At 41.6% G+C, this 19,015-nt stretch overlaps 1 protein-coding gene and 1 long non-coding RNA gene across 5 annotated transcripts; both read right to left on the bottom strand.

Annotated features, from left to right (window-relative positions):
• Window positions 1–5,951: 5,951 nt before the first annotated feature.
• On the bottom strand, window positions 5,952–7,793 carry LOC111850436 (E3 ubiquitin-protein ligase NHLRC1-like). 2 transcript variants are annotated; one of them, XR_011992786.1, is made up of 2 exons: window positions 6,229–7,696; window positions 5,952–6,120 (listed from the first exon to the last, which is right to left on the bottom strand). XR_011992786.1 is itself a non-coding variant. In XM_023824328.2 (2 exons), the coding sequence occupies exon 2, from the start codon at window positions 7,585–7,587 to the stop codon at window positions 6,343–6,345; it is 1,245 nt and encodes a 414-aa protein (XP_023680096.1). In that variant the 5' UTR covers window positions 7,588–7,639; window positions 7,785–7,793; the 3' UTR covers window positions 5,952–6,342. The 2 variants fall into 2 exon arrangements, 1 of the variants encoding a protein (XP_023680096.1); XM_023824328.2 differs by adding an exon at window positions 7,785–7,793 and having other exon boundaries at window positions 5,952–7,639.
• Window positions 7,794–9,517: 1,724 nt separating this feature from the next.
• Window positions 9,518–19,015, bottom strand: LOC111850445 (uncharacterized). Of its 3 annotated transcripts, none has more exons than XR_011992850.1 (10): window positions 18,669–19,015; window positions 18,176–18,354; window positions 17,857–17,908; window positions 13,947–17,724; window positions 13,487–13,654; window positions 13,286–13,384; window positions 13,032–13,088; window positions 12,499–12,606; window positions 11,991–12,107; window positions 9,518–11,787 (listed from the first exon to the last, which is right to left on the bottom strand). It is a non-coding gene; the product is annotated as an uncharacterized lncRNA (long non-coding RNA). The 3 variants fall into 3 exon arrangements; XR_011992851.1 differs by lacking the exon at window positions 17,857–17,908 and adding an exon at window positions 13,762–13,846; XR_011992849.1 differs by lacking the exon at window positions 17,857–17,908.

The raw sequence follows: 19,015 nt of genomic DNA, 5'->3' as shown, positions 1-19,015 counted from the left end.
GGGAAGATTGTAGTCACTTTAAAATGGTCTGGGACCCTGTATGAATGTAGGGAGTCGTGGAATATCCCTGTAAAAACTGAAGCAATTAGATCCATGCAGGTGAGACACCATCCAGGCCTGCTGCTTTCCCAAAGCTCTGTTTGCTGAACAGTCTGCATACATCCTCAGTCTCCACAGAGAAAACTGGAGAGGGGGAAGGAGGAAGGTTGGGCGTGGGTGGTGCGCTCCAGTAGCAGAACTGGGTTTGAGGAGGAGTCATTGGTTGGTACGAGCCAGGTGAGAGGTGAGAAATAGTGGTTGTTTGTCAAACCAAACAGCTCCAGATGCCCCAGTTGTTGGCATTGGAGAGGCCCCTCTCTAGTCTGTTCTTATAGGCATCTTTGGAGACATTCATTGCTTGGTTGAACTGCTGTTTTGCAATCCTGCATTCTTCCTTGTTACCGATTTTGTAGGCGTGATGCTTCGCAAGTCTGAAAACTCTCAGTTCCTTGATTAACCACAGCTTGCCGCTATTGTATCTGACTATAATCTTTTTTGGGAGGTACACATCTTCACAGAAGGAAATGTACAATGTAACAGTGTCAGCATATTCACCCAAGCTGCTACAACAACCTTCCACGGCTTAGGCAGTCCCTTAGTTCCCCAACAGCCTCAGGAGTCCACAGCTGACTGATAGTCTGACAGTTGGCTACTGGGCACAAGCAAGATCATGGTGTGGTCTGAGTGCACGGGGGTCATGGCGTGATACACCTTTAATGTTGGTGTAGAAGTCATCTAGAGTTCTGTCCTCCCACGTGGGGCAGCTGATCAGTTGGTGGTACTTAGATCATGATTTAAGTTGCTGTGGTTAAAATCCCGCTTGACAGAAATAACAGTACTTGGGAAATTATTTTCCAGATCATGAATATGATCAGTTACCAGTCTCTGTGCACTGTGAGCACTTGCCCTGGGAGGAATGTAAACTCCAACCAAAATAATAACATGGGCAAATTAAAAGGGCTTGCAATAAATGATAAAGCAGGAGAAACGCAGAAAATGTTGAAAACATCGCGACACCATCTGTTGTTTACAAACGTGCACAGGCCGCCACCATGTGATTTACTGCACAGTGTGTCGTTGCAATCCGCTCAGAGCAGTAGGTATCCCAGCATCTGAACAGCATTGTCTGGTATGTCCAAGTTAAGCCAAGTTTCCACAAAGCAGAATACAGAAATACTTGCATAGTCCATATTAGTCCTAATACATAGTACTAGTTGTTGGTGAGAGAGTGGACATTTGAGAGACAGACTGCCGACTGCGCAGCAAGAAAGCCCTTCTGTCTCATGTGGACTGCAGTGCCATCTTGTCAGTCCCTGTATCTGCCGTTGAAGCGCGTCTCCCAGTTAGCATCCAGTTAGCAACCAGTTAGCATCCTCACACTCTGTCAGCGCATACTTGCACTCATTGATGTCAAACATCAAAACTGGCATCACTCATTTCTGTTAAGCATTAAAATCGGATGCTGTCGGTATCTCCAGTGAACCAAAGCCAACCCTTCTATCTCATCTTTATTGTCTTTCATTAGCACAGTATCACAAGCCCCACATTCATATATTAATCTTCCAACCACTAATCCAGTACAGGGTCCCAGTGGTGACCTGGGGCCTGGCCCAGAAATCACAGGCCAGTGGTGCACCTTGCACTGGATGCCAGTCCATCACAGGGTGCACATCCCGTCCAGAACATCCCCCTGCCTTGTGCTGAGTCTTTTCTGGGATAGGTTTCAGGCTCACTGTAACCCTGCTCTCATTAAATTGTTTAAAGATTGATAAATGGATAGTAAGTTATTTAAACAAACTACTCTGGTATTACATGACTTAAAACCAATGTCAGTCACTCAACAAGTTCTTCACAATTGTCAGAAACATATTTCAGTGCGGCGTCAGCAGTGATGCGGCCGCTGCATCGGTCTGTCGTGGAGAAGAAGGAGCTGAGCCAAAAGGCAAAGCTCTCGATTTACCAGTCGATCTACGTTCCTACCCTCACCTATGGTCACGAGCTGTGGGTAGTGACCGAAAGAACGAGATCGCGAGTACAAGCGGCCGAAATGAGTTTCCTCCGCAGGGTGGCTGGGCTCTCCCTTAGAGATAGGGTGAGGAGCTCAGTCATTCGGGAGGGACTCAGAGTAGAGCCGCTGCTCCTCCGCATTGAGAGGAGCCAGATGAGGTGGCTCGGGCATCTGCTTAGGATGCCTCCTGGACGCCTCCCTGGTGAGGTGTTCCGGGCATGTCCCACTGGGAGGAGGCCCCGGGGAAGACCCAGGACACGCTGGAGGGACTATGTCTCTCGGCTGGCCTGGGAACGCCTCGGGATTCCCCCGGAGGAGCTGGATGAAGTGGCTGGGGAGAGGGAAGTCTGGGTTTCCCTGCTGAGACTGCTGCCCCCGCGACCCGACGTCGGATAAGCGGGAGATAATGGATGGATGGATGGATGGATATTTCTCTAAGCTTTCATAAGACATATATATATCAGCAAACTATGTAGTTTATTTAGCCGTTACCTTAAAACATAAATGTAGACATAGACCCAGTGATGCATTAAAAAGTCTGGAAATTAATATATAGGGCACATGTCCAAACGTACCGACTGTTGGCTTTTCCCAAAAACCCAGCATGGTCTACCTGCTCTCCAGACTGGCTCCAAGCAGTGCTAACTTGGCAAGATTTTCTACAAATATCAGGGTAAAAATGGGATATTTTTCCAAGCCCAAGCTGAAAGATGAACCTCCATTCCAGCAGAGGGCGCCCTGAGACAACAACATTAACTTCAGCTCTAAAAATTCTGTTTATGCACAAAAGGAAATCTTGATATTATACAAAATTCTTTAAGTAAAAACTATATAACTAAAATATCAGGCATATCATCAAGATTGTCTTTATACTTGTACCAACCCAAGGAGGATGGGCTTATATATATACAATTATACAGTATATATACACACAATTGAATTTAATTGAACATTATTCAAATGCTATAGGACTCCTCCAAACCTTCTATTTTCTCAAAAGATCCAACACAGTCTACACAATATATACATGCAACAGCAAGCTTATCAATTCACAGTGGTGGTCTAGTGCCACCTGCTGTTCCAGGAGCTGCACCTACTGACTGCAGTGGACATTTCAGGTCCAGAAAGTAAAAACTATGATTTTGTTTCAACCAATCTATTGAGCATAAACAGTTACAAAGTATTCAATTGGTTGGTTGAAACAAAATCATGGTCTGGATTTTTTCTTTCTGGGCCTGAACCCCACTTCTCTGCAGGAATACAGAAGGACAGGAGAGGAGAAGATACTTTAAAAGTACAACCTGAATGTACCAGACAAGAGTGATGGAGTGAATGAGAAAAACAGCTTGTTTAACGCAATACAATCAATGAGCATGAGCAGATCACGTGTCCAAATCCACATGACCAAACCCTCACTGCTGATACTGCTGTTCGTCTAAATGCCCCCTATGTTGGGCTCAAGCCTGGGTCCAGGGTTTCTGATCACAGGTCAGGTGTCCCTCCTTAAAGTAAGAATAGGAAAATTTGAATGAGCTGAACGATCAGAGTTAAACAAAATAAGAAAAACAAACATGACTGGATATGGATAACAGATTGCTAATGTCATAAGCCAGATACCGTACAAGGTTAAGGTCTGGTGTGTCCTTGAGGACCATGGCTTGTTTTGACAACCAGACATAAATTGTGTGGTGAAGCAGAACAGAAGACTGTACCCCTTGTTGGATGTGTAACATTAACAAAGAGTTACTGTGACATAATGACAACATATGAGGACTAAAAGCAATTATTGCTCCAGCCAGCTCACACATTCTGTTGCCACTGGTATTAAAGAACTACGCTTACTTCGATTTCTCAAGCACGTGAGACAGAACAGGCAGTCCCTAGGTTAAGAACAGCCAACTTACAAACAACTCATACTTAAGAACAGACTACCATAAAGGTTATTTTAAAAATTCAGGATAAATACCATGGTTTGTTACAATGAAAGCAAACGCTACTTTATGACACTCATGAAAGCATTCCAAGGCTTCAGCAGTTCCTTGGCTCGAGGTACAGTACAGTACTGTCTATACTTACTTTAACTGTTAAGCTACTACATAATAATCATTGTTATTTTGTGCTGTACTAATATTTTTCCAACTTCCCCACAAATTTGACTTAAAGACAAACTTGGGGAATGGATCATCTTTTTCATAACCTGGAGATTTGCGCAACAAATTTTGTCCTGGTTTCACTTAGGATCTAACATACAAGTGCACATAAACATGAAAAAAGGCGTTCTTAGGGTATGCAAACAAATAAATAAAATAATATGGTTAAGAATATACATATATGCAAGTAGCTACATAGAGTTACATGATGGTTGGTGGTGAGGAGCATCTTGTGAAGGAGAAGGTGAGCGGCTGGGTGCGGTGGGGGCAGCTTTGAGCGTCGAGTAAAAGGCAGGTAAAGAGCAGCGTGCAGATCAGGGACTGTTCAGCATCGAGGAGCTGGAGAAGGTGACCTGAACACAACAGCTATAACCTGGAGGAAGAAACCCTGCAGGGGGCCTTGAATTTCAGGTCTTGGCCCCCTGCCCCTTCTAGAGGAGGGGGTTTACTGAAAAGGGATCACTAATAAACATTTTAGTTCTGAGAGTGTTAAATTCCAGGCTATGGTGGCTGCACCAGGACACAAGATAGCTCCCTTCCTCCCTGAAGGCCGACTCGTCATTGTTGGAGTTGAGGCCGACTCGTCATTGTTGGAGTTGAGGCCGACTCGTCATTGTTGGAGTTGAGGCCGACTCGTCATTGTTGGAGTTGAGGCCGACTCGTCAGCTGGTGTCAGCTGTAAATCTGTGAGGTTTCACAGATGTGTTCTTTGAGGAGCAGCTGTTAGTATGTAGGGGGTGAAGCCAGTGAGGAGCAAACACATCCCTGGGTTACTCCGATCCCCTTAAAGATGGTGTAATGCCCCATGCAGACCTTCACTTCCGGTTTGCCAGGCCTGATTTACATGTGGGAAATACCTCATACTGCTCTGAAACCCTCTACTGGACAATCAGACAGATATGGATGAATATATCCTACTTTGAAAGACGAATGAAGTACACAACATATATATCGCCTCATGCCTGGTTCATCAGCTGGAATGCAATATTAAGATTGTAATCCAACATTTTGTGCTCACATTCAAAATTGTTTCACTAAATTTGCTTGTGTTATAACTAGAGAAAATATTTAAGGTGTTATTTTTCTCTGAGCCTGACCTCAGCAATAGTAAAAATTACTCAGGGACATTTGTATTTAAACAATATTTCCATACAGTTAATGTAAACGTTTGTATATGTCAGAACATCTAGTTTTTCCAATCCACTCTTTCATTTTGCAGTGTCAAAATAGGAACATCTAGAAGATCAGGTGAAGCGGATGACTCAGGCAGCAGCCTTCCAGGAAGAAACATTGCAATCTGAAATATCCCAGGTAAGCAGAAGATAAACCTTGTGCAGGTAAACTGCAACAGTACAGGGCATGTGGGGGGAGAAAGGATTTACCTGGACTGGGGGTCATTAACACGGCAAACATGAAACAGGCGGATGTATTTTAAAAAGATGTAGAAAGTAAATAAAACCGCAGGAAAATTGAGCGATATTTGAACATATCATACAAGGCCTTCAGGTGACCTGCATTCTAACATCGTCATCTAACATTTTTCTGTACTGATGTAATACTTTAATGGCTACTTATCACCATGGTGTCATTAAGTACTACAAACATCCAGCTGTGACGTCACCATCACAGGAAATAACTGCCACTCAGGGAACATTCAGTCATATGCAAACTCATAATAAGTAAGACATTAGGTAAGAGCACACAATGTACTATTAGACAAATGTGCATAGACATTTCTGTTATATTAGCCACTTTAATTTTATTTTTAAATAATAACCCACACATTTTAACACTATTATGCAACCATAGCATTGTACATTGATTTTCCTGTGACATTTTCATTCGATTAATTATGGACGGCTGCTGACCTGCTTTCCACAGCACTGATGTACCTGGACTTCCTCAGGTGTTTAGCAGATATGCCTGGGAGAGCAGAGTATCATTAGGAGATGCATTAGAAACACATCTACTGGTGGAAGCAGTGGAATAGCATCGTACATTAGACAAGTGACCGGCTGAATTAAAACATACCAACAATTCCAGTGTACGGAACAGAATCAGTGCTGTAGATGTGAGGTGCACCTGAGTGAGGAGGCTGGAGATTTGCCCAAACATCAAGCCCACATGCAGCATCGTAGGGTTCTGTCATTGTTGGGGGGAGATGGGGTCAGAGCTAGCTGAGAAAATTTTCACCGTATGGTCGCCGCTGTCTAAGACGACCAGCATGTTCTGGGAAGTGACCGCCAGTCCCAGGGGACACAGCAGACCCTCGCTGACCAGGGGGATGAGGGGTGGCGAACCCTGAGACGTCCCCAAACTCCAAATCGACGCCTGTTCCACATCTGCCACGATCACGTTCCCATGCAAGTCGAAAGCCACGGCGGAGATACGAAGACGCGGCGGAGATGCGAGGCTGAGGCCGAAGCTGTCGATCCTCGAGAGGAGAACGAGCTCTCTGCTGAAGAGGCTGAATCGCGCAGGCCTGCGGCCTCTCCGCCCGTCCGCCGGGTCCCCCATGTGCTCCAACACCACCACCCTCCCTGTAGCCGGACAGCAAGCCACCGATCTGGGACACTGCAGGTCAGCACAAGCCACCCGATTCAGCACGGTCCGGCTGCGGGTGAAGTCCACCGCTAGCTGAGAGAGCGTGTCTCCCTCGGCATCCGTCACCAGGATGTGACCCCTCCTGTCTACAGTCACGCCCCACGGCAGCCGGAAGGAATCCCGCACTGTCACCACGGGGCATCCCTCCGGCGTGAACACCTTCACAGCACCGTCTCCGCCGTCAGTCACCACCACGTGCCCGTCAGGCACCACTGCCACATCCAGGGGGTGGAGTATCCCCTCAGCGGAACCTGCTTTCTGACCGAACTTGTGCAGCTCCTCGCCCCAGGCTCTGAAAAGTACCACTCGTCGTTGGCCGTCGTGCACCACCACGATGGCCCCCTCTGCCTCAGAGACGGCGACCCCAGTGGGGTTCACCAGCTTTCCCCACCCCCCAAAGGCAGAATGTAGGCGCAGGGCCCCCGCAGCCAGCCCCCCAGGCCTGGAGGCATCTCTGCTCACGGGAGGGGGGGGGGAGGGGGCCGAGCTCCTGTGCAGCAGCTCTGAGAGGTCGGCGAGGGGAAGGCAGTCCGACGTGTGGCACACGCTGCACGCCTTTCTGCAGAAGGGGCACTCCAGGGTCCGCAGGACGGGATTCGAGAGGGCGCCAACGCAAGCTGCACACAGAACATGGCCGCAGAGCAGATTGCGGGGCCTCCGTTCCCTCTGTCGCACGCTGAAGCTCTCGAAGCACACCTTGCACTCCAGCAGGGCAACACGGATCTCGTCCAGGACCCCCTCCGCTCCCGGGCGCCTGCAGCCGGAGGGGGGGCGCACCAAGGACATGCCAGATATTTTGTCACAGCGTGGCCTCTTACACAGCTGCTGTAAAATGTGGCTGTTAGCGGAAAAAAAGTGAGACAGAGAGGAAATGAATGAATGAAGAGTGATGGAAAAAGGGAGAGAGAGAGAGAGAGAGAGAGAGAGAGAGAGAGAGAATGAGAGGAGAAATGCAGCAGAGAGAATATTTACAGTCCACTCACCACGAGTAGGCCCAGCTGTCATGTGACTGTAATGCTGTAATCTGAATTACTCTGCTGCCACCTAGAGGCAGAAACTGGAAGAAAAAACAAACATTTACATGAACATCCTTACATGTATGTAGATTGATGATCCTAGCCAAGATAAGTAATAAGATGGGGCATTTGACTTACAGACAAGACTGACTTCAAGTAGGAAATTTGGAAATTTTTATTAGCATTTTAAAAATAATCAATAACCACCACTTTCCTTCATGCACATTAACAGTTTGCAAAACTGCACCTATACTTTTAGTGTAATGTTCTGTAGCACTTAACACTAATACTTCCTACTTATTCTTCTTTTACCACCAAAAAAAGGTCTGATCTCATCTTTCCTTTTCCTCATAATGTGTTTGTGAATAAAATCTAATCTATGTTTAACAAAACAGTATCTGGGCTATTAGATGAAGCTTCTAAAAATGTCCATAAATATGAAATTATGGAATGCAGAATCAATACCACTAAAATTCAAATAATAGGGCTTATTATTTGCTAGCTAGTTTTTTTTTTACGTTGCCCCTATAGGTTTCACTTATAGTAATGTTTTTTCAGAGCATAACGTTAGACCTTCTTATGCATTAACATTAGCCTAATAACAAACCACACAGGCTAAGTGGTGAATTAATTTCAGAAAGGCACAATTTATTCATGATAAAATGAGAATGAAAACATAATGAGTTCATCTCCCCCCAAAACTGCTATTTTTGTCTCTTTGGGGGGGGGGCTGGGTCTTGATCGGGGTACAGTACCCCCCGTAATTCGAACCATGCTGTAGAGGCCAATCCGCGATCCACATATTTCGGTGCAGTGTGGGCAGGGGGGAAAGTAGAGATGGTGAGTAATGATGGAGCCTTTTTCTTTAGATCCTTTCGGATTCATCGCTTTACTTCTGCGGCGCGGTGGAGTTCAGTTTCGTGGTGAAGCCGCACCTTCCTGAACTGCTTTTCTCCAGCAGAGTCTGTCCATAGCCAGATCCTCCCAGTTACTCAGCGTTATGTTGAACTTTTTAAAATTTGCCTTGATGTTGTCTTTGAAGCGTTTCTTTGGCCCTCCGGGGGCACGCTGACCTTCTTTTAGCTGAGAACAAAATCTGCTTAGGTAGACGGGTGACATGCGGGTGACATGCGGGTGACATGCGGGTGACAAGGCCTGTCCAGCGGAGTTGGTGCTGCACTATGGTGGTCGTCATACTGGGCATATTTGGAAAGGAATATAACGGAGACAGACTAATCGGGTTATGTTCTGGGTATCTGTTAAGCTGTTAATTACACTGAAAAAACGGAACCTTTACTTTTGCATGGAGTACTAACCGAAAATAGGCCTATACTTCACTTTTAAATGCACATTGAGCATAAGCAAATGCGTTTCGAAAGGTGCTGTATAAAAATAAATTTAGAAAATTAATCATTCTGAAACTGAAACTCTCAGCATCTTAAGATAAAGGATAAAGGGAAGATGCAAGGGAATAGGTTTGGTTTCAGCATTGGTGGGGGCTAAATCAGCTCCCAACCCCCTGCCCCCCTAAACACACACATACTCCTACAGTTTGATAGGGACATGTCCCTGCTGTCCACACCGAAGTCCCTGCTCTTAGAAAGACATTAAAGGGATGGAAAACAGCACCAGACACTGAGCAAAGTGCTGCTTCACGTGCTTCTGTGGGAGCATTGAAAGAAAGACACACCCAACAGAAATTAGACTGATTACTTTATTTGCCTTTACAAATGGCTCACATTTGGATTGATTGCATTGTGCCTGAATGCATAAAATCTTTCTGAATAATTCTGTTATTTTTGACAATGAATAATAAAAATGTAATATATTGTGAAAATAATACCTGCTAAAAGTCAGTCATGCAAACATTTTTTTTTATTTAAACAAAAAATATAAAACACAATTTCATATAAATACACTGAGGACCAGAGAGTGTAATGGCCGTGCGCAGGGCGAGCGAGCAGGCAGCGGGGAATCAGGGTGAGACAGACGGAAATCCAAAACGAGGGGTTTATTGTAGGCAAAGCACATAAATGTTGCCATCCTGAATAAAGGGGAGAGGAAAAAAACTAACAATCACCAGCGATGTTTCCCCTTCAAAAACTTTTACTGAGTAAAATTATTTTTCTTTCAGTTTCATTTGCATGTAACATGTTAATCACAATACAAACAGATTTGTCAACACTCATTTCAATCAGTAATTTACATCACACTTTCTGAATCAAGAATCAATTCAGTAGAAACATGGATCATGTCATCCTGAATAGAGTACGGTATATTTACTGATTTTCTTTTACCTATACAGTGATACCTCGGTTCTCGCACTCACTAGAACTCGAATTTCTTGAAAGTCGAACAAACCAGTTTGACCTAGAACTCGATCTGAATATCAGAAGTCGAACCGTGAACGCCGACATATTATAAATTGTACGCGCCAGGAAATGAGTCATACTACAATGCAATTCTTACTTGAATGCCTTCTTCACAGACTGGACGATTAACCAAATAAAGCAGCGCAACATTACAGTAACTAACAATAAAAAAACAACTAACTTACGTGTACTATTAGAGCATTTATGTCATTTATTTAAACTTTATTTTACCAGGTAAATTAACTGAAAACCAGTTCTCACTGCTTTACGTGATATTCGGGAGAAATAGCAGATTACGCGTCGGAACTGCCTGGGATACAAACGTCACGCGTGTAACTAAACTCTTCAGCCATTAAGGGCAAAGGTGTGTCGTCATGGAGGCGGTTCCAGTTTGTGCAGCCTGGTGAGAGATCGCAATGCATCTAACCGTAATGCATTGTGTCAGGATCAGAATGCGTTGCTTTAAGCCAGCGCTGTAAGCAAGTTGAACGCACCCAATGACCGGACTGGGGAAACAAACTGAAACGCGGACTTAATACAAAGGACTAATGACAACAACCAGAAACAGCTGATCACATGGGGATCCCACACGAGGTTAACGAGGGGGCGTGGTACACAGAAGGAGCGGAGGATCGGGGCAGGACAGGGGTAATGTTGGGATAAGATCTTTATCGTTTTGGAAGCCATTAAGAAAAAAATGCTTTTCTTGTTTTATCCTGTTCATTTTGTGTTTAAAAAAAAAACATATTTAGGTGTAATTTTGGGGGGCCGGGAACCAATTAATTGGTTTTCCATTACATCTTATGGGGAAAAATTCGATCAGAACTCGAACTTTTAAGGATTCGATCCGGAGTCCGGAACGGATTAAGTTCGAGAACCGAGATACCACTGTATATTATCACTTCACAGTTGCTTAATTAACTATTTAAAACAAAATACAGAAAAAACAAAGATTTTAAATGCAATGACACATTTGCAATTATATCTTAAATCATTACATTTCAAAACAATCGAACGAGTCTGGCACATGGGCAGTCCCCCACGCGAGGCCACCACACAAGCGCTGCACGACAGCGTATCAACCAGGCACAACATCCGTTCTAACACAATTCTGATGAGGAACATGCCTGTGATCTCCCCCTAGTGTATCAATCAGGCATTATACTAAATAACTAAAACTTTGTAATAGACATTAAAATAACAATTCTGCTTATATTTTCAACATTTTAACATGTACCTATATATAACTATATACATTGAAGTGTTAAGCATAAAAAATCTACATTGGCCTGAAATGGGAACTTCTGCAGTTTTACGTCCCTGTTGTTGTTGAAATATTGTAGTAAGGAATTTGTATAGTGCATGTTTGTTTTTAGCTTCGTGAGAGTTATAACCCTCGTTTGTGACGGGCCAATAATCTATTTTCAGAACACTTTTCTATTCCCGACTGAAGGTCTTAATTCCACCTTGTAGAAGCCATCAGGATAAGAAACAGACCAAAACCTTCAGAGGATGATCACTGTCTCACGGACAAAACATTCCAAAGGTCAAAAATCCAGCCACTGTTGGATTCAGACGTACTTTAAGTTGATCAAAGGCTGAAAATGAATGAAGAAAAATAAAATTATCTATACTGACTAACTTCTACAGTTCTAGTGACATGATTAATATCCATTTAGACAACCTAATAATTATTATATATAGATATACACACAAAAGCACATATTTTATATATGCATATTGGATATTATATATTTTTCATATATATGCATATTGCACATTATATACATTCTTTCCGTACCAGGGTATTGAAGAGATTCCTTTATATTGCTTTACTCTCCCAGTAAATTAAAACTATCGTCACAACCACCTGCAGCGAGAGGTGAATTGCAATAATCATATCGAACCCTTTGTCAACCTGTAATGAATGAAGTATGGATGGTTATTTTTTAACAGAAAAGAATTTATATTACATACAAATACATTCCATGTGGTATATAAATGCATCTTACAGACCTACTCATGCCTTGAAGTCTATCAAACCATTTATATGATGAATTAAAATTGCTATAGACATCTGACTGCACAGTATTAATAAAATAGACCTGCATCCATTTACATAAACATTCATCCAGTACAGGGTTGTGATGAGAAACAAAACTGCAATAAAATTACAGAAGCCTCTATATATTATAAAACAAACTGTAATACATTTGACAATATTACTCCCTCTCATAGCCTTAATGCTGGACTTATCTGCCAAAATAACTAAATATAGAATCTTAACATCTATGGGCTGTCAGACTTACACTAAAATTCCATGGTGGCCCAAGTGAACAGAGACGCATTATCCAGAAACGCAGAATAGTCAGAGCACAGAATAAGCTGATGATGTTCAGAGTGAATGAAATTCTAGTCTGTTAGCAAAAGAAAACACAGGTACAGGTGAGTGAAGCAGCACACATTTGTTCACCCAGTGGAAGTGTGAATTTATCATATCAGAGCTGAGAGCTGGAATTATACACTGTCAGATAATAATGCCAACATATACCTCTGAGGGTACAATTACTATTCACTGGGGCTTTACCCTCAAGGGTCTGCCAACTGTACCCTACCTGTACAGGGAAATGCACCTTCTAGCCTAAAGTACAACAAAATGGACTCTGAGGACCTTTATTGACTATCAGCGGTACATTAATGTTGTTTGTACCTTAGGGAACAAAACAATACCCGTGCTGTACAATTTATTCTGACGGTGTAGGTACCTGCTACTTGGGATTTATCGTTAAACATTAACAAATCTGTATTAACATACGAAGGAAAGGCGTCGTTTGAGACTTACCACGCACATATTTGACGAGTGTCCAGCGGCATATGATACTATGCCAGAAGCTACAAACTACAAAATATAATAAATACAAATTAAGTAATAAATGTAATAATCGGAAGTGTTGTTTTCCAGCTGATAACATCCGAAGTTTAAATATCAAGTCAAGCAAATGGGAGAACTGATTTAACACAATAATCAGGGTTTAAATACATCATACAATACTGACAAAACACGTCACTTTGCCAGATGAGTAAAGGATACATTACCAGAAGGCTGGGCATCGCATAATGCATCATGTGTGGTACTAGGGGAATCTGAGCCAAGAAAAGAGTGATAGCAAGCAGCCCTGTGACAATCTGAGCAGTCTGAGGAAGAAACAAGCCGAGAAATGAAATTTATTATTTCTGTTGTTGTTAACGGAACATAAAAAAATAACAACAATAATAATAATAATAATAAAGACGCACCCCCAGCGCTTGGGGCTGTCCTTTACGAAAGACCTTGTATGAATCTTTAAACACACGGTGAAACGTTTCCGGCGTCAAGGTCTCTGACTGCCCGCGGTCGCCCTTGACCAGCGGTATCGTGGTGACAATACAGTCGTCGCATTTAAATGTGTCCATTACAGTATCTGTCTGAAAAGAAAAGGTTTCATAAGCTATGTAATAACATTAAATATAATACTTAAATCTGACGAGACACATACTGACTTATCCACAGCATGAAATGCAATGCATCGTACCAAAATATTAAATTGTTCCGATATTTCGATGTTTTATCTGGGCTGGGTTTTATCTGGTACATTATTTATTTAAATATATCGTTTACTGAAAAACAAACAAAAATCAACTAATTTTCTCTATTAAATAAAACGTTCCTATTAATAGACCTGCTTAAACATTTTAATAGTTCATGCATCTGTCTTACCTGGTGACTTCAGCTGTGCAGGATTGTACTGCGCTTGGGTTTGGTGACTGAAATGTCGCGATGACAAAAACCCCAGACCAAGGGGACAAACCACACAGACCCACCCCTATCAACTGCGCTGCGTCGCTTCACTGACGACGATTCTATGGAGTGAGATCAGTGCCAAATATACGAGAGCGCAGATGCATAGCTAAACCGAGCAAAACAGACACTATGAGCGCGCACCGCGCTTTTGAAACGCAGATAAGAGCGCTCGCTTCTCGCAGCCTCGCGATCTCTGCTCACTTCTGAAACCCCTGCACGCAATTTTCTGCTCGTTTTGTAATTTAAACAGGAAATTACGTCAGAGATTCAAGGCGTGGCAGCTGATTTCCGACACTATCGATTGAAAGCGCGCAAAAGGGTCTGGCTACAGAACGTGCACTCTCAGCCATATGCACGCTCAGCCACTGACGTCATGTGCACGCTCAGCCGCAACGGGAAGTGCAACCGGGGAATCGTTATTATCGTTTCCAAATTGCTAAGTTAGTGCTAATAAAGTGTAAAAATTGTACGTTTTCGAATTACAGTCTTGCCAATTATGAACGATATGAAATATTCTTAATCTGGCCTTTGTTGGTTTATTAAAATGTTCAAATACCAGATTAAGTCAATCAAGCTATAAATGCTCGCTTGTTATTCTTGTAATTATTAGCATCGTGCCCGTGGTAGCGTAGCAAGAGCACTGATAATAATAATAATAATACATTTTATTTAAAAGGCGCCTTTCTGACACTCAAGGTCACCGTACAGGCATACATAAAATTTATACACACTACAAAAGATAAAATGCAAAAAAAAAATATATAAATGACAAATAAATGGATTTTACAATGAATAGGCTCGCTTGAACAGATAGGTTTTGAGTCCAGATTTGAAATGAGAAAATGAGTCCATGTTTCTAAGATGAGATGGGAGGGAGTTCCAAAGGCGGGGTGCAGAGCGGCTAAATGCTCTGCTCCCCATTGTGGTAAGACGGACAGGTGGAACAGACAAATATAATGAGGAAGAGGATCTGAGAGAACGAGATGGAATAGAAACATGAAGGAGGTCAGATAAATAGGGGGGGGGGGGGAAGGTTGTGAATAGCTTTAAATGTCAGCAAGAGGACTTTAAACTGGATACGGAACTGAATAGGGAGCCAGTGTAACTGCTGAAGAACAGGAGTGATGTGGTGGATGGATGGGGTTCGGGTAATAATTCGATGTTCAGACCCTGCTGCTTTATTTTTCCCGCTGTTATTCCAAGGAAAAATTAATTGTGCAACCATCATAACTGGCTAACGTTGGCACAGTGTGCGTGTACCCTTATTCTATTAAACCACTGTTACATACATACAGATATGTATGACATACATACAGCGGTACCTCATTTCTCGAACTCATTAGAACTCGAATTTCTTAAAAGTTGAACCAACCAGTTCGAAAAAAACGTACCTACAGCTCGATCTGAATCTCAGAAGTCAAACCGTGAACACCGACCTAAGATAACTTGTACCGGCGGGGAAATGAGTCACATAGCACGTCTCTCAGAGGAAACAAAGGGTAAAGCTTCAGTCTCAGCCTGGCATTTGCTGTGATAGCATCGTGCATGTTTACACTAGCTGAATACATATATTTAGACAGTAAAAAAATACATTTAGACAATGATAGACAGTAACAGTAATTATAATAAAATGCATTTAAAAATAAAGATTTTTTTATTCATTATTTTAATATTAATAATAAACCATTAATACGTTTAATTATAATAATATTGTTGTGCCGGGCGGGGATGGAATGTAGACAAAGGCGCAGACGTCAGGGTATAGGGAAATACGGGGTTTAATTACAGGTAAGGCAGGCAAAACGCAGACGGACAATACAATAACAGGACTGGGAAAACAAACTGAAACACGGACGAAATACAGAGGACTAAGGACAACAACCAGAAACAGCTGATCGCTCGGGGATTCCACACGGGGTTAACGAGGGGGCGTGGTACACGGAAGGAGCGGAGGATCGGGGTAGGACACATTGTTTGGATACATTTATTTTCTTACTTTACAAATTACTGTTTTGATAAATGTGCTTAGATGTGTTTAGTACAGTATATGCTCTTCTTGTTTTATCCGGTTCATTTTGTGTTTAAATGCTAACATATTTAGGTGTATTTTTTTGCAGCCGGGAACCAATAAATTGGTTTTCCATTATTTCTTATGGGGAAAATTAGATCATAACTGGAACTTTTTAGGATTCGATCCGGAGTTCCGAACGGATTAAATTCGAGTTCTGAGGTACCACTGTATATGTATTGCATACAGTGATCATCCACTATATGGCTGTTCACCTATCGCGCCCCTGCTATATCGCGGATTTTTCCCCGACGCATCACAGTTCTCTGCGATATGTGTGTGTGTGAATAAAGAGCAAAATGGAATAAAAAATAGCACAATTCTGTTATTAATAATCTTATATATCAGAACTGTAATACACTTTACACATGCCATGAGGTACCGAACTGCTTAATAAAAGCTGGATGGGGGGGGGGAGAACACTGGACACGATCGACATCAGGAATCAAATGCTTATTTTTTTCCAGATGAGAAAACAGCCAAAAAAACTAAACTAAACTAACCAATAAAAACATTGCGATATAACACAAAACCTCTAACTGTGCCTGATTTTTAGCTGTATACGTTTACTGAGTCACGCCTTTCGGCGGAGAAGCAGCACAGAAGCCGTGAGATCGCGTGAACGAGGGTTTATTAGAAGGGAGACAAAACAGGAACATCGAAGAAACGCAAGACGGACGTCAATGACCGGACTGGGGAAACATACTTTGACGCGGTCTTAAATACATTAGACTAATGAAAACTGGAAACAGCTGATAAACACGGGGATTCCACAGGAGGTTAACGAGGGGGCGTGGCTCACGGGAGGAGGGGACGAGCGGGGCATGACATACTGCACTTTTAATCAGATTTTTTAGATTTTCTAAGCAATTTTTAAAAGCTTTTCTCATTTCCATTTTGCTTTTTTGTCTTGGTTTAACTTTTTAAAATCTTGTTTTTATAAAACACATTAAATAACCCGTGTATGATAAACCTGTCTTGCCATAAGGAGACCGAGAAACGTTCTCCTCAAGACCACACGAACAACTAAACACTATATGCTATAAACTAAGACACTCACAAGATAACGCCATGAAAGGTTCTGTAAAACTAGAAATGTATTTATTTTACAGTAAGATGATGTGAGCTAACTGGCTATATTAGTTGCCTTAACTCAGGGGTCTCCAACTCCGGTCCCGGACAGCTACTATCCAGTAGGTTTTCTATCCTTCCTGGCTTCTGATGAGCCACACCTGTTCTCAGGTAAATAACAGGAGCAGGTGTGGCACAGATCAGAGCAAAATTACCACAATCTTGCAAATTTTATTATTTTTACATGTTTGGCAATAAATACAAATGTATGGGGGGTTATTAATATAAACAATTATTATTGCATACTGCTGATAAAATGTTTCCTTTAAACTTCTTTATGAACACACAGTACACATATTTATTACTAATCTGTTAATATTTTAATACTATAATGTAGGTTATATGTAGTAATATGTAGGTTATGCAAAAATTCAGATGACAGATTTGAAGTTGAAACATTTATTTTAAGACAATGATTTATATAAAACAAATCAATAAAATGTATAAATACTAGGCCTATATAAAAATAAAAACGCACATATACACTTTGTAGTACTAAGAGAGCAATGAAAAGAGAGTGGAAGAGAGGGGAGGATAAAAAGGAAGAGAGAAACACAAGAAACAAACTAATTAAATTTGTCTTCTGATCAAACAAAAAAATGTAAACATAGTAAGTACTATTCTTACAACCAAACACCGTTCCTTTTCATGTACTTCTCAACTGATTCGTTGAAGACATCTTTCTCACCGAAAAGAAGAAAAATTGCTTAATAATTTTTACAGAATAATTGAAAATAAAACCCTCAAGTTTAAATACGAGTACATGGCTTTGATCTAACGGAGGGCCTGCAAGGAACATTTCCTCTGCCTTCTTAAAATCAATATTATAAAGTGCAGAAAGGCCAAAGATGGTGCATTGGAATAAAATTCATGATTTATCTACCAAATAATAAACTCAGCAACTTAATCAAGTGCATTCAAAATTCAAAATTAATCCAACACTTACCTCTGGCATCAATACACCAAGAATGAACAGAACAGTAGGGGTCCTGTCAAGGAATCTTTAAGGTATATGAAAGGTATATGGTTTTGCTGTTCATCATCCTCGAAATACACAGGAGTGATGCAAGATGGTTTCAGAAACCTTGTCAGATATTTTGATATCTTCTTGCCCGTTAATATGCCCTACGACAAGGAAGCACACTAAACAGTCATGCACTACATAATATAATAATGCACTCTATAATTTTCAAATTATAGACTGCAATCTACTCTCTCCTTTCCTTAACTAACAATTCAGTACTTATAGTATGAAAAACATGTTCTTTCATTTTGTACTACAACTAATAGCTGCTGAGGGTTGCAAACAGTGGGATTTCTTGGTACAACAAAAACAGATTTATGTTACTTTAATGTGTATCATGGCTACTAAATGCATAATTTGCCTGTGTTAGTTCTTACTTATAACCACTGAAAACACTAAAGGAATAATATCTTACATTCATGTAACTGTACATGAAATGACACGACGAATCGGCACTTGTTTACAATGAGAGCACAGTACGATACTCTTTTAAAACTCAAACATGTTAAATATCATGCTATATTTGATCAGTGCATTCATGGTAGCACGTCTCAATAAGATTGAACACACAATAAAAAAAAAAGTAAAAATTACGAGCAAATATTTTTTTAAAATGTAAAGCTCTAAGGAACGTTCCTTGACTTAAATTGTAACTGCACTTAATTTAAAACGAAAATACTGTTATTAAAATGGACAAGAAAAGAACGCTAAATCAAAATCTAATGGCGAAGCACATCTTCACAAACTTTTTTTCGCTCATGC

The sequence above is a fragment of the Paramormyrops kingsleyae genome, chromosome 9, assembly GCF_048594095.1.
Source record: "Paramormyrops kingsleyae isolate MSU_618 chromosome 9, PKINGS_0.4, whole genome shotgun sequence".
Classification (NCBI taxonomy): domain Eukaryota; kingdom Metazoa; phylum Chordata; class Actinopteri; order Osteoglossiformes; family Mormyridae; genus Paramormyrops; species Paramormyrops kingsleyae.
The sequence above is the reverse complement of the archived record's forward strand: the minus strand, read 5'-3'. Positions and strand labels throughout refer to the sequence as shown.